General features: G+C 43.7%; 1 protein-coding gene and 1 long non-coding RNA gene across 4 annotated transcripts in view; one reads left to right on the plus strand and one right to left on the minus strand.

The window, feature by feature from the left end:
* LOC118990642 (uncharacterized) overlaps positions 1-16364 on the plus strand; it is a 58804-nt gene that overhangs the window by 31698 nt on the left and 10742 nt on the right. The window lies entirely within an intron of this gene.
* Positions 1-16364, minus strand: part of AGL (amylo-alpha-1,6-glucosidase and 4-alpha-glucanotransferase) — a 45985-nt gene that overhangs the window by 24594 nt on the left and 5027 nt on the right. For all 3 annotated transcript variants that reach the window (XM_037051344.1, XM_037051343.1, XM_037051345.1), the window contains exons 3-12: positions 12141-12351; positions 11443-11609; positions 8135-8338; positions 6816-6997; positions 6534-6645; positions 3169-3295; positions 2432-2534; positions 2241-2338; positions 1501-1640; positions 269-456 (exon numbers count right to left, since the gene is read on the minus strand). In XM_037051344.1, the coding sequence (XP_036907239.1) occupies positions 269-456; positions 1501-1640; positions 2241-2338; positions 2432-2534; positions 3169-3295; positions 6534-6645; positions 6816-6997; positions 8135-8338; positions 11443-11609; positions 12141-12351 (1532 nt within the window). The remainder of the gene's footprint in view (positions 1-268; positions 457-1500; positions 1641-2240; positions 2339-2431; positions 2535-3168; positions 3296-6533; positions 6646-6815; positions 6998-8134; positions 8339-11442; positions 11610-12140; positions 12352-16364) is intronic.

The raw sequence follows: 16364 nt of genomic DNA on the forward strand, positions 1-16364 counted from the left end.
AATATGGTTGTATGTCTATTAAAAGGGACAGTTTGATCTACTTCCCTAAATTAGAATAAAAATCTGAACTCAAACCTCTTTATAGCCCAGTGCTCCATAATAACTACATCCACAGAACCTGGGAGAATTATGCAAACTATGCAGAGGTTGAAATGCCCCCAGCAAACCCACGCTGGGGTCCAGGCAGCCATGGGAAATGCACGCGCACTGAAGGAAAGCTGGGGGGGCGGGGCTTGTCCTCCTGACGTGGCCGCCGTGCGTCCCGTACCTCAGCGACGTGAAGAGGCGTGGAGTGGCAGTTATCCAGCCGGACTCCCTGGAAATGGGTGGCAGTTATTTCCGTGTATTTTTTCATGTGGGCCCACAGGTAGGGGCAGTCCTCCGGCCCGTTCCCATAGCGCAGCTTGACGCTGTCTCCCCAGCAAATCAGTTCTCTCCGGAGATAGACGTCGGAACCTGTTTGGGAAGGAGCTGGCTTTCAATGATTTAAGAAATAAAACGAAGAAAAAATTGCTTCAAGGAAAACACTGTTGTTTTCAAACCCCATGGACTATTTCCACCACAAATCATATACCAGTTGGTTAGAATTATATCTCAAATGGTTTGGGATAACATTTTTAAAATTTAAGATTAACTTATAGGCTATCGATTTTACAAAGACTCCAGCTTGCAGTCTCTTCTAAATACGTGTGCTTAATGGCAAAAGGTCAAGTTGCTCCTTAAAGGAAAATAGTAATAGCAGTATCATAGGTTGTCTGAAGCTACAGATCCTGCAAAAACATTTAAAGCTCTGTCCCCACCTTGCCACCTGTTTTTGGCAATAGGTGACATCGAATCCGTGACATAGAGCAGAGCGCTTTCCTCATTCAGAACGGCCACAAAGAGAGGGCAAAGATACTTAAGCACAAAGTTACATTGGTTTGATTTTAATGAGATTTAGAAGTTAAAATGATTGCCATTAAAACAGACTTCTAGTTCTGAAATGTTAAAATAAATATGTCAATGGGTTTCTTGTAAATTCTTCTTAGCAACTGAATAGCTACAGAAAAGTAAGAGTTAGGAATAAGTGAGAGGGAACCTAGAAACAATTAGTCACCACTAATTGCTATTCAAATAGTTTAATGCTCCTCCGGCTCACGAGTGAAACTATCTCTTGCAGAAATACAATGACAATACCAGTGGTTCCAACGGTCTTCAAACATGCAGTAGAATGAACTTTTGCATGAGAAAAACAGGTCTAGGAAAGCCCTTCTGTTTAAGGAGACGGGAGATGGTGGGGGGGGGGGTGGGAGGGGAAGGGGGAGGAGGATGAGCCCATCCTTTCTGGCCAGCCTCCTCCCTCAAGCTATCCCCACCTCTGCTCCCTTGGCGATGAGACCGTGGACAGCCCACGAGCCCCCTGGGGGGAGACAGAGTAAAACAGTCTACACTCTGAGCTTGCGGGGGCTTTCTTTCTTTCTTTCCCCGTCCGTAGACAGTGAACACAGACGGCGCACGGACCTGGTTCGGCGAAGTTGCGGAGGGGGTCGTCCCCCATCACCCACCCGTTGTGCGCCATCAGAAAGCAGGCTTTGTGCGGCTGGTGGATCAGGGATTCTTCCTCGGGGAGAGTCATCTCCTCGAACGGGAAAGTGAAGTATCTGTGGGGACAGAGTTCAGGGTCAAGTCCACACCGAGAAACTGGCTGGAGAGAAGCCGAGTCAGCACCGTTCACACTAAATTTCCTCCCTAATGAACAGAACAAATAAGATTAGCGTGACACCATTCAGGGGAAATACATTTCACTATAGGTCAGAAATCTTCCGTTGACTTTTTTGAGTGAATCTAGTAGAATCCAAGGAGCAAAGAGGCAGCATTGTAATATATCTGGTCAACATTTTACAGAATAATTTACAAAATCTCACAATTTACTAATCAAATCACTGAGGTCCTAAAGTAACTTTTGCTGTACCTGAGTTGCCGGGTCTGTGCGACTTGAAAGGAGTGAAATGTTTGCTCTGTTTGACTGTCACCAAAATTATTATTAAGGGCACAGTCCTCCAGGAACGTTAATGTAATTATAAATCGGTTCATAAAGATTGGCCTGACAAAATCAGTGAAGCCTAGTAACCAAGTCGGAACTTCGATTCTCATTTAAGAAATGCAGTGGGAAGACAGCCATCAAAGGAAACATTGAGGCTGATTTCAGAAGTGAAATACAGTTTTTAACCTTTAATGAGAAGAGAACAAAAACGAAATACCTGGTAACTAACGGGTATTTTCTAGTGACGGCTCCTAGTTTGGGACCATGGCCAGCCAGTCGTTCATAAAACACGTTTCCCAAAACGCAGTTAACCGCCTAGAACACATTAAATGACGTTACATCAGTAACAACAGGAAGCAGTATTGAGACTCAGAAAAAAAACCCTGGCGGTTGAAACACAGGTAGGACCTGCTCCTGATGATAGTTGACGAGTTGGTGCTTCTCCGAATTCAGGTCCTCGATCCTCTTCCGGAACCAGTGGCAGCACTCGTCCATGGCGGCCGGCCCGTCGCTAGAGTGGACAGAGCGACACGAACCCGTTACGCACTGCTGTGACCAGCTCCACGTTCAACCCTTTCTGGGAGCCGGTTGGAGGGGGATGGGACTGGGAAGCACAGGCTGGAAGCCACAGAACAGTCGCGGGGTGTGGGTGAAGCGCAGCGCAGGGAATCCAGTCACTAAGAGTGCGATGGCTCGTGTGTGGTGCCAGGCAGGGGCTGGATTCGCTGGGCTGGTCGCTGTGCAAAGCATGTGAATGTCTGATCGTGGGGCTGTGCGCCTGGAGCTAATGTGACAGTGTGCCCAGTGTCGCTGAAAAATAGAAATGTATTTAAAGCAGAAAAAAATGTGTAAATGTTAGAAATGAAGAAAAATTCTAACAAGGGCCACAGAGTCTTTAAATATGTTCATCAGAAATTTAATTATCGCTGAAGACGTTTTCTGATTGTAAATGTTTGTACATTGGCCCACGGGAACGTGGACCAGTGTGCAGAGAAAGGAGGAAACATCGTGTGCTCACAGCAGTAGAGTTGGGGCAAATTTATGTCATTTCCCTTTCAGACTCTGAGTAAATAGTATGCAAACAATATGAGCCCTGAAGCTCTATAAGGAATGTTACTCGTCACGCCCCAGGCTACAGCACGTACTCGTGGGGGACGAAAGTGGCCAGAGCAGTGCTCATGTCCACAGTGCAGCCGCGCCGCCTGTACTCAGGGTCCTGGAGGATCTTCAGGTGCTGCTGGGGGTCAGGCTTGGTTGTGGTCTTCCTGTTTCCTGGGGTGAAAAAGATGACATCATGAATGCAAATATCTACAAGGAAATCACCACGGTTACTGATTCCAATGACTAGGTTCTTTTTAAGATTTTTTATTTATTTATCTTTAGAGAGGAAGGGAAGGACAGAAGGAGAGAAACATCAATGTATGGTTGCCTCTCGTGAGTCCCCTACTGGGAACTGGCCTGCAACCCAGGCATGTGCCCTGACTGGGAATCGAACCGCGATCACGTGGTTCCCAGGCCCGTACTCAATCCACTGAGCTACAACAGCCAGGGCTCCAATGACTAGTTTTTAAGTTTTTCACAGAAAATAAAACCAATGTTTATTTCACCAGCATCCTTCCTACCTCCCCGTCCAGCCTCCTACATACCACCTAACACACAGGTACACTCGGACGGAGGGAGGGAGGGAGGGGGAGCGAGGGGGGGAGGGAGAGAGAGAGAGAAAATGTCATAGAAGAAAAACACAGTTCAACCCCCATCCCATTTTTCGACCAGACTGAGTATACACTTATTCTATACAGCTTTTTAGGGCAATAGGAATGTTTATACAAATATTCCCCCCAGGTTCTACACCAAATACACTAAACTCAGGAGTGTATTCTTCCCCCCCGCCCCCCCGACTGCCTTCTATTCTACAGCGAGTCTCACGAACAAGCTGGCTTTCTTTGCAGTCCCTGAAAGCACACGGGTTTGTTTTTTCTTTTTTACCAACACGTATATTCCTTACGTGATAATAAACATTTAAGAAGTAAATACATGTTTGTGGGGGGGATTCTCATTCCTTTTCCAGAATGTGTTCCTGATCAATCAAGTATTGGCGCATGATTGCTTCTCCCGGGCTTGATTTTACATGAACTAACTAATATTTCTAAAGAGACTTAGAAATGGCTTATAAAAGCTCAGAGTAAGATAAAATATAGGTTCTTCACATCTAGTTTCTGAGGCTCACCTGGAAGAGTAAATCTATGAAAACTGCCCAGAAAGGTTTGAAAAAGAGAAAAAGATGCATATCAGTGTAAATTATAAAACAGGCTTCGCTGTTGTTACAGTGAAACACAGATCACTGGCTGAGCCCAGGTAACACACCCGCGTGTATTTCGTGTGACTGACCCTGTGACGTGTTATGGCGGTGCTCCGAATCTGTGTAAAAGGATGGATTGCCATCAATTCATCATTACTGAATAAAAATAAAGTTAAATATCTTCTTTTTTAAATTTTTTAATTTTTTTTAAAATTTTATTTATTTGTTTATCTTTAGAGGGGAAGGAGAGAGGGAGAGAGACATCAATGTATGGTTGCCTTTCACGCGTCCCCTGCTGGGAGTTGGCCTGCAGGGAACTGGCCTGCAACCCAGGCATGTGCCCTGACTGGGAATCGAACCGCGATCCTCTGGTTCACAGGCCTGTGCTCAATCCACTGAGCTATGCCAGCCAGGGCAAATATCTTCTTTATATAGCACACAAAAGTGAATCTCAGGTGTATTAAATGTTCGAGTGTAAAATATGAGGATTAGAAGAAAGTACCGAATGTTGATGGAGGCCTTTTCTAAGCGTGATTACGAAGTCAGAAGCTGTAAGGACAGACTAACAAATGCGACAACACAGAAAGAAAACACCACCATCAACAAGAATGAAAAGACCAACGGCACACCAGGGGGCATATCTGAGGCCAGTATAATTAGGGATGGCCAATAATAATAAGTGAATATCAAAATGATAACCCGATAGAAAAATGGAGAAATAAATAATTAGTGGAAAAACTCCAAATGGCCACATGAATAGATACCTCACTACTAAGCACAGAGATGCAAATTAAAAGGAGGACCATTTCACCTGACTGACAGATATGAAGACCCATGGTGCTCAAGCTGGTGAGGGTACAGCTGGTGGGAATGCAAACTGCCACGACTTGCATTGAAAAGCAATTCAACAACACCCACGGTAAACCTACCATTAAATTTATGTGCCCTCTGACCCAGTAAATCTGGGTCCGGCCATTCAGTCTACAGACTTGCTCATAACAGCATGTAAAAATGTACAAGGACAATGTACATGTACAAGGACACATTTTCTGTAGTGCTGCTTGGAAGCGTATCGGTCCCACCACGCTCCCCACCAAAGCCCCAGGCCGGAGGGGTGTCCAGCATCCAGTAAGCAGAGGGTTCAGTAAATACGCACTGAATGGAAGTACAAATGAACAATGGAAAATAGCCCATCTAAAAGACTAAAGGAATTCAAGCACGTTAAAACAGTATTGATCTCTAGAGGTTCAAAGAAAGAATTAGCTGTAGTAAATCATATTTTCAATTAAAAGAATAAGTTGTTAAATAGTCTATATGCTGCAGTCTTATTTGTGTGTATATCAAACAGATCTAAATATAAAACTTAGGTACCCATGATATTAAAATGTATATGACATTTGAATTTCTGTCCAAAAGACTCTGAAACGAAACCATTAATTGGTAAGTTCCCTCTAAGAAGTGGGTTTGGGGGAGAGGAGGAAGTCAATCTCTTTATTTATTATATTTTTGCACTGTCCAGCCTTTTGTTTCCTTCACTGTGAGCGCACATTATTGCATATAAGTAACGGCATATAAGTAACGGAGCTTATAAACATGAGAGCAAATAAAAGAGAGAGGCTCTCAGTGAAATGAAACGCGAGGGAAAGTTGCCACCAAACACTGATGCTTTAAGACACTACGTGATTCTGACCCTGAACTTCGCAGACCTCGGTCCATTTATTGCTGGGTCCTACCGCACCTAGAGTACCTGGGGGAGGAAGAGGTTTCCTCTCGTTCCTGGCTAATTCTGGGTCAGTCCCACCGGTGATGGGCAGCCTTGGAGGGAGAGGTTCCGCCCAGCTGGGGGCCCTACTTGAACCGACAGAAGACTGTCACGGTTTGTTTCAAAGCCTCTTCGGGCTTTTTGCAGCAGAAACACTGCTCTGCTTACTCCCTGCGGTGCACCGAACAAGTATATCGCGAGCTCTGCTGCACGCTGAGTATCGTGCTAAGGAGCCAAGAGTAAGACACGGTCCTCAAAGGAGATCATTATGTGATTCTTACAACATGCCCTTCCAATGATCAGAGGGCCTCCAAAGCATAGTTTGGCAGTATCAAACCAACACAAACATCATATAATAACTAATGTAATCACGGGTCAATCAAGAGAAAAGAAGAGTAATGTGGAATTTCTTAACATCGATGGGAGCACTGCAGTGTATAGCCTGTTACCTTGCGTGAGGAGTCCTCTAAATTGCTCCACGGCTTTGTCCACGTCCACTTGGAAAAACTCCCAGAGTTGAATCTTGGGAAAGACCTCTTCCCAAATTATTTTTCGAATGCACTGAAAAATTGCAATGATTCAGAATAGGTACATATTTAAAATGTTTGTACAAAATGTTACTGAGCATACCCACAGGCAGATTCTACAGGACGTTCACCCCCACACCGAGCCTGAAGTTCAGGAACCTGCTGACTGGGGTGCTAGTGTGGCACACCTCTCTAGGTACTCACATTCATCTGGTGGTCGTTCTCGATCAAGGCGGGCACCCCCCTTTCTCTGTATTTTCCTCCTGCCACATCGCAGGACAGGTGCCACAGTGCTCTGTCTAAGACCCAGGCAGGTTTCAGGTGTGGAGAATTCACAAGGTTGTACGCACTCTCTGGATGCTCCTGGATCCACTTACTATTAACAGCTTAGAGAAAAAGGGAACACAAAGGAAGATCTTGTAATAAACTGAAGTTAGTATGTTAAGTTTCAAGGTAAAGTAGAATGTCACCAGGGGCCCCTCATTTTCTTGTACATTAGACATCAGTATGTTATAATGACACTGTAACATGAAAAAGAAGTTTCGGTTGTGGCACCCCACCATGCACTGCTCCACCCATTTTCGTCTTCTGTTGTGGGAATTTTTTATTGATAGTAGATAAGGACGCAACATGGATTTCCCAACGCCATTGCAAGAACAGGTTTCCTGTTGTGGCGGGGGTTGAGAGGGGTTGTGTCCCCAGCCTGTGTCGGTGGTCCTTGGGTCGATGACATTTCCAAATGCTCCTTCAAAGCCTGAGGGACATCTTTCCCTGTCCCAACCTCAAGTTCTCTGGCCCTTTGTCACAGCAGAAAGCCACCTGCGTCTTCAGCTCCGGCTGACGTGGCCCAGTGCTGGCCATCAGACTCCAGGCAGGAGGCTGTCTCCTTTTCCATTTACTCTCTCCTGCCTTTGGGCTCCTGAACCGAGTCTTCTTCGGTTCTATTTCCCACCCTAACATTAGCATTCCAAGGTCATGTACACTTTTTTTCCTGCTTACTCATTTCTTTCTGTGTATTTTTTTTTTTGAGGAGGGGGTGGAGATACACTGTATCTCTCCAAAGCTAAAAATACAAACACACATCCTGTCTAGAAAGTTATTTCTCTAATTTCCTCACTGTCTCTTAGTATCAAGAATGAGTGTCTTGAAAATCCAACCCGCATCTGCCTCCACTTTCTCCCCAAGTTCTCTGCAAACCGCTGCATCCGGCATGTGGCTGGGGTCACTCCAAGCCTCCTAACCATGAAACTCAGTGCTCCGTTCAGTTCAGCCCCTGCAACCTTTGCCATTCCTGCTTAGTCCTTCCTTCATTTATATGCAAATCCTCACATATTGATTATGTATTGAGCTAACGCTTTAGAGTTCTTTGAAAGACAAAAAGGGGCTATTTTATAAAGTGATTTTTCAATCGCAGGACATTTAAGCGTCATTTGGGTTTTCAATGTTATATAAAACCGCAAGGAATGAAATAATTAGAATATAATATTTGCATCAGAACTAATGGTAGTTAATAAAGCTCATACCGGTGTGATTGTAGACCACATCGGTAATACAAAGAATATTCCATTCCTTTTTCAGTTTTTCCACTAGTTGCCCAATGTCATTCCAGGTACACTTTTTATTAGGTCTTGAAAAGTCGGGGTTTAATTCTAGCTGATCCGCAAGGGAGTAGCAGGATCTGGACTCCCCAAGGGTCTGCAGCGGGGTAAAATGAATCATGTTGTAACCTGCAAGAAAACAAACAGAGAGCACTGTGAAACAACAGCAACAGCAACCCCCACCTAAAACTAAGCCAAATGCAGCTTCCTCAAGTAATTCTAAACAGGATGGCAACCATGGTACAAGAAAAAGGCTCAAAGACTTGGGTTCAAATCTGGGCTGCACCGCCAGTGACTTCCAGCAAGCCCACTGAAGTCTCCCAGGATGTGGGCGTGGTCCCGTAGAGACGGAGATCATGAGACAATGCACTGGGAAAAAATCACACACGGTGCCTGTTACTGTAAGGGGCTCAATGTACACCTGTTGACTGAATATATTTACATGTAGAAAATACAATCTGTGTAAGTATGTCAGCATGTCCTTCTCCTACTTTTACTTTCCAAGTGTATTTTCTTGATTATGCTATTACAATTGTCCCAATTTCCCCCTTTCCCCTCCCCACCTGGTACCTCCCTTCCCTCCAGCAATCCTCCACCCCCAGTTCATGTCCACGGGTCATGCCCGTAAGTTCTTTGGTTTCTCCATTTCCCATATTATTCTTAACCTCCCCCTGTCTATTTTGTTCCTACCAATTTGTGCTTCTTATTCCTTGTACCTTTCCCCCATTCTCCCTCCTCCCCCTCCCAGCTGATAACCCTCCACGTGAGTTCCATTTCTGTGAGTCTGTTCCTGATCTAGTTGTTTGCTTAGTTTGTTATTCGGGTTCAGTTATTGATAGCTGTGGATTTGTTGCCATTTAATGTTCATCATTTTGATCTTCTTTTTCTTCTACAGTCCCTTTGGCATTTCACGTAACACTGGTTTGGTGGTGGTGAACTCCCTTGTCTGGGAAGCACTTTATCTGCCTTTCGATGCTAAATGGTAGCTCTATTGCACAGAGCAACCTACACTGTAGGTCCTTGCTTTTCATCACTTCAAATACTTCTTGCCAGTCCCTTCTAGCCTACAAATGTTCTTTTAAGAAATCCACTGATAGTTTTATGGGAACTCCTTTGTAGGTAAAACTCTGCTTTTCTCTTGCTGCTTTTAAGATTCTTTACCTTTAAACTTCGGCATTTCAATTATGATGGGTCTTGGTGTGGGCCTCTTTGGGTCCAACTTGTTTGGTTCTTTGTGTGCTAGACTTGTATGTCTATTTCCTTCACCCAATTAGGGAAGCTTTCCTTCATTATTTTTTCAAATAAGTTTTCAATTTCTTGCTCTTCCTCTTCTCCTTCTGGTACCCCTATGGTTCAGATATTGGCACCCTTGGAGATGGCCCCGAGTTTCCTTAGCCTAGCCTCACTTTTTTTGAATTCTTATGTCTTCTTTTTGTTCTGGTTGATTGTTTATCTCTTCCTTATGTTCCAAATCGTTGGTTTGAATCCCAGCTCCCTTCCCTTCTCTGACAGTTTCCTGTGGATTACTCTTTGTTTCACTTAGTGTGACCTTCATTCCTTCCTTTATGCTGTTGCCGTACGCAAGCAGTTCTCTGAGCATCTCTGAGCAGTATTTTGAACTCTGCCTCCAATAGGCTGGCTCTTTCTGTTTCACTTAGTCCTTTTCCTGGGGTTTTGTTCTGTTCTTTCGTTTGGGCCATTAGACTCTGTCTCCTCAATTTGGCAGCCTCCCTGTGTCTGTTCCGTCTATTCAGGAGAGATGCTTTACTCCCTTAGTAGCACGGCCTGTGTAGAAAAGGCATCTGTACACTGCGTGGGCAGAGCCTTAGGTCATTGCCAGGGTGGGCCACCCACTCCACCCCTTTGTGGCTGTGCGGGGAATGCCTGAGAGGGGACAATTCTGCCACCTGGCTTCTGGAGGTTCGCCGGGTACTCATTCCATTTCCAGTCCCTTCTCCCCCTTCGCATGTGTGACTGGGGCCCCTTCCAGCTGCTGCCCTGGTGGTGAAGCCTGCAGTAGGTGGGTTTGCACACGTTCTAAGACCGTGTTGGCCTTTCAAGTGGCAAAAACCCAGCCATTTTTTCTGCCACCCCAACCCCTGCTTGTTTTCACAGCCAGAGGGAACCGTTGATCTATCTTCCTGGTGCTGGAACCCTGGACTGTACGGTCTGGCCTGGGGCTGGGATCGCTGGCTTCCAAGGTGTCCCCCCCCCTTGTCCCCTGCTGGGCTGCAGCTGCCTTTCCCAGTCACACTGCCTCTCTGACCATCTCGGTGACTCTGCCCCTCCGACCAGTCTGGATGACTGTGTCTTCTTTAAATCCTCGGTTGTCAGACTTCCATACAGCTCGATTTTCTGACAGTTCTGGGTGTTATTAGTTTCGGGATCTGGCTGTAGTTCTTTCTGTGCTTGTGTGAAGAGGCAAAGCACGTCTACCCATGCCTCCATCTGGATGGAGGTGCTCTCTCCCTCCCACCTTCAATGTCCCGCTGCATTTGTGTTCTGTTTTAGTGGTGACAAGGGACTTCTCACGTCTTTCTTCACACCACATTCAGCTTGAAAAGTGGGAAACTATATGACCCTTTATCGAAGAGGAAAATACAAGCTGTTGCGGGTTTCTCTTGCTGTGTTTGGCATCCTTCCATGTACTCCTTCCACAAAGAAGAACAGCTAACCGTATTTGTTGACTTAGTGATACATAATGATGATACATTCTCCAACGTATTTTAACAGTGTACCACTAATTTTTTTAAAAATTTATTTTATTTTATTTATTTATCTTTAGAGGGGAAGGGAAGGAGAGAAGGGGAGAAATATCAATGCATGGTTACCTCCCATGAGTCCCCTGCTAGGAACTGGCTGGCAACCCAGGCATGTGCCCTGACTGGGACTCGAACCGTGATCATGTGGTTCGAAGGCCCGCGCTCAATCCACTGAGCTACACCAGCCAGGGCTGTACCACTAATTTTTATATGTCTAAGTAGAGTGGAGTCTTAGAAACAACAATGACCTTGTTTCATCACAGAGTCCCTTCATTTAAGTTGAGCTGTATAACATGTCATTTTAGTTCAAAACGGTCAAGAATCAACAATTTCATATCGTTGCATCTATTTATGTTACTAAATAGATGCAGAAACACAAGTAAAAGGAGACTCAAAGCCTTTAAAACCCGTGCCACAGGCAATCATCACATTTGTTCTTCAAAGGAAGACAAGAAAGAGCGCTGACATTACCTGACTCCTTGGCGACCCTCAGGCGGCTTTCCCACTCATCGAAGGGTCCCAGGCACTTCGCCAAAAAGGTCTGCAGGGTCACACAGTCCAGGGGCAGCACCTGGTTAGCACCACCAACGCGGAGAACAGGGTCCACGACTATGTAGCCCCCTCCGCTCTTCTCAGTCCTGGGGGAAGAGAACAAGATAAAAGCTTCGCCAGTAGTGGCAGGAAAAAAAATCCTCACCTAAGAGCCTGATTCTCCAGCTGGAGAAGGTCTGTTCCAGTGGCAAGTGTATTTATAAGCACATAAAATCATTGACAACGTTGTACTAAAACTCAATGAAAAGCTAACTTTTACCCTTTTCCAATCTTTATATAATAACAGTACAATATATATAACGTCCAATAATGTTGCTTGAAGGAAAAATAAGTGGACTGAAATCTGTCGGCAATAACAAGAGCACTCAAGTGAATACCATCGTCTAATCAGGTTGCGTGAAAAGACTAGTATTTAAGCTGTAACTTAAAAATGATAATAATACTTTGGATCTGCAAGGAGCCTTCCAATCACTTCCTAAAGACCATAGTCTGCCTGCATCTCAAGAAATTCCTGTGAAAGCTGCAGTGTCATGGTTAATATGGTCCCTTGTTGCAAGTTAGATAAATTGAACTTATAGAATAAAGTTCTTTGTTTTCATTCGGAGCCCCTCGCTTACCCTTGAAGGAAGTAGTACTGAAATGAGCCAGCTTGTTGAAGGTGAAGTTTACAGTACTTATCAGAATCATCTTCTCTCTCCAACGGGTTCTCCCACTGCAGCGAACGGAACTTTTCTCGATTAAATGTTTCTCCAGGAAACGGGTAATTAGTGTGCACAGTAACTGCTTTTCCCTGTAAAGTTGGACCTAATCGGAACTGCAGTTCAAACCCTAAACAGAAAAGCACATTTGGATAAAACTTTTTGTAGCGCTTACATTACCACATGACCAAAACTATGATTTCTCAACCCTGTTTACAATAACTCCACACACCTAATGCGGGTTTCGGAACTGCCCCTTCTCCAGTTCAGCTGAATTCTATATTTGAACACCGAGTACACATCAGAACAGACAGAATACACGAAATGATCCAGGGCATCAAACCACAAAGAGAGTTGTTCTTGAGAGACGGAGAATAAACAAGGTTAGTTCTGTAACTTCCCCTGCCTGCTAGCTTGAAAGAGTTTCCAAGTCGAGGCACGAGGAGGGACAACCAGGCACAGCTCAATCCCCTTCTTGCACTGAGGGGACAGAGCTAAGGATCTGCGGGGACCAGGGAGCCAGAGATCCCCGATGAGAGTAGGGAGTGAGGGGAGGAAACTGCAGAGAGAGAGAACCCCACCGATCTGAGAGAAGGCCTCCCTTGAGTAGTCAGCAGATACTGATTGGCTCACATCCACGAGGAAAAGGGTGAGAAATAGCATTTGTTTTCACCAGGTAGATGGAAAAAACTCATAATTCACGAGGCACTCGGCAGAACATTCAAAAGGATCGTGCTTCGGTAGTGGGAAAGAACGAGCCCCAGACAGGGCATAGTTCTACTCTGCCTTAACAAGTTAAAAAAGTAGACTTCACAAAGAACTAAAATAGTTCCAATGAACTGAACTTCATTCCAGAACAAAGACCAAGAACATGGATAAGAATCCCAATTACCCAGGACCCAGCAAGGTGAAATTCACAATGACTGGCACTTAAACAAAGATCACGAGACGTCCAGAGAAGCCGGAAGACACAACCCAGGAGACACAACGAGGAGAAAAATCCATCAGGGGAAACTGACCCCCCCCCGTGACGTAGCTGTGGGACTAGCAGCTAAGGAAGGCTGTCTAGAATCACAACCATAAACCATGTGTTCCAAGTGTTAAGAGATGAGGAATACAAAAAATAAAATAAAAAAAAGATCCATATCAAATCTCTAGAGATGAAAACCACAATGTCTGAGATGAAAAATACAGACGGGGAAATTGATAGATGGTAAGACATGTAAGAAAAAAAGATTAGGGATTTCAAGACACAAGACTAGAAACTATGCAAAATGGCACAAAGAGAAAAAAAAGAATCTAAAAACACTGAAAGAACATTAGCAATCCATAGGACAACTCAAGTGGCCTAATGTGTAGGTAACGAGAGTCCTCAGAGGGGAGGAGAGAGAAGGGGACCATAGGTTACCTGTAGAAATGATGAATGAAAATCGCCCATATTTGATGAAAACAATAAACTTACAGATCCAAGAACTTCAACAATTCCCCCAAATAAGAAACATGAAGAAAATTACCCCGAGGGACAGCCAAACCAGACTGCTCAAAACCAGTGACCAAGAGACCATCTCACAAGTAGGTGGAAGGAAAGGAAGACACAGTATGCAGAGTGGAGCAAGGAGAAGTACGAGAACGTTGCCCTCTTCCAGTTTACTCTACTCCCATTAACTGGTTCCACAACTGCTCAGAGAAATGGGGTGCTCTGTTCTGCATACTGCAACATGGATCATAGGAGGGGAAGAAGTTCTAGACATTCCTGGAAAAAATTATAATCTAGCTATGAGTTCTGGGAATCATATTTCTAGACTGGATTAAAATATGGCTATGAATTTATTCATAGCAAATAGCTTTAGCAAGCCAGAAACAAATAATGGAAATGGAGTTATTAAGTAACTGCAAAAATCCAGGGACTTGCTTTTACTTCTCACACTGTACAGTAAAGCTAGTAATTTCTTTTCCAAGTAGTTTTGCAAATTTTCCTATAAAGCAATTTGGCATAAATATACTAGGAATGTCAATGAAGTTTATATTTTAACCCAATAATTTTATATATGTACATACAGGGCATGGCAAAAGTAGGTTTACAGTTGTTTGTATGGAAAATGGTCCAATAATTAATAAATAATCATACAAGAATAACCTGTGGTTTATGTACTCACCACTGTAAACTGACCTTTGCCCTGCCCCGTATTTTCTAGGGAATTAATCAGTGGGTAAACATACATTATATATAAGGATGCTCATGACAGCCTCATTTATTACAATTAAATAAACTGACAACAAGCTAAATATCTAATGATTGGGAATGAGTAAATAAATTAAGATCTAAATTATGGTAGCTTGCAAGTTGGAATATTATCAAGCCGTTATAAATCATATTATCAAAGATATTTAATAGCATAGCCACTGTTATATTCTAGTTTGTTACATTTTATGCATCTGTATAGATCTTTTAAAACCCTTCTGGAAAGACGTATGGCTGAAATGTGACTGTCAGCAGGGAGTGGAATTCACACACTACAATTCTGTACGAATACTTCAAAATTGTTTAGATAGTGTAAACCCAATTTTGCTTTGAAACAAAAAACATAGAAAAATGACCTTTTCTACATTCCTACCATTTTCTACTTAGGGGAGACATCGTTTTGAAATGAGAACTACAGTTATGAAGATATAGTTTGAGAGATAACTGAACAATTAAATTCTAAAGTTTTAATACTTAGTGACTATGAGACTCACACATATGTAGATCTTTGCAAGACTGATTGAATTCACTGCAGGAGCGATGGTGTCATTTTGAACAAACACAAGTATCAGAGAGGAGCTGTCTGTGCATATTTAAACAGCCTGCCCTTGTTCAGCTTATGCAAATATTGTTTTTCTAATTACACAAGGACTCAGGGTGCAAAGGTTAAAACATCCAAATTCTCTACAACAGTGTTTGGATCAGGGGTCTAGCTTCAGAAATGAAATGACAAGTATCCTCCAAATATGAATATTTATTTTTTAATGTAATATCCATGTACAACGACTTAGTAAACTATGTAAATTATGAAAACACAAAAATAAGGGTAAGACGTAAATAACATACATAATATTTTAAAGAACTGATTTTGTTTATTAATGGATGGAAAAATCTTTCAGCGCTCACTAAAAATTAGTATGGATACTATCTGTCTATGAGAGGAATGTGATTAAACAAATTTCATTAATTTTAAACATCCTGTGATAAAGTAATTTAAAGCCTCCAAGTTCTGTTCATTTTGATCCTTGGCTTAATGGCCTCGGATCTGAAAAACCGCCACACAAAGATACCCAAGTCCGAACTGCAGAAATCGTTCGTGGCTACGCTTATTCATCCATGACATTGCCTTTTCAATCCCATTCCCCGATTATGAAAAGGGTTTTGTGGAACTGTGCTAGTAAATATATATTTTCCCCGACACACATCAGGTGCTTTTACAAGCCAGTTAGAAGGTACTCCATGTTTAGACATGAACCAGAAGCTCTGAAAAGCAACGGAAACGCCTTATTTGGAAGATTTGGAACAGATGAGAAAATGTTGTCAGTTCCTTTTTTAAAGTGGGGAGATAGTCATTTGTATGGGTCCACTCTTATGACAGAAGTCTTACTAAAATACCTATTCAAAGTGCGTCATACAGCAAGGGTCGGCAAACCATAGGCAACATCCCACCTGCTTCCCTACTGTGTGTCTGGAGCTGGCCACACCCACCCACCCGCTCACTCACGACACGTCGGTGTCGCATTCAGGGCACAATGGCGGGGCTGAGGGGCCACGACAGAAAGGATGCGGCCCGCAAAGCTGGACATATTTACTCTGTGACCCTTCACACGACAAAAAGTGTGCCGAATTTTTCCCTAGAGCATCCGTTTCCATCAAAAAGCAGTTAAGCTGCTCATGTGGACCTCGCAGTGAAACTGTGTTCAGTTTTACCAAAACTGTTTTCTAGGGATCATACTATTCGTGTCCGTCTGCAAAAGCACGGGTCTCAGGCAGCAAGTTCCAAACACCTGCTCAGTGCTCCGAACGGTAGACAGCCTCTTGAGGTTAACAGGCATCTACGGCTCCTCTACCGTAAATCTACTGTACAGTACATAACCTTCGAAAGACAACGTTTTGTATCT

This window comes from Sturnira hondurensis, unplaced genomic scaffold (assembly GCF_014824575.4).
Source record: "Sturnira hondurensis isolate 20B ecotype Veracruz unplaced genomic scaffold, ASM1482457v3 Scaffold0007217, whole genome shotgun sequence".
Classification (NCBI taxonomy): Eukaryota; Metazoa; Chordata; class Mammalia; order Chiroptera; family Phyllostomidae; genus Sturnira; species Sturnira hondurensis.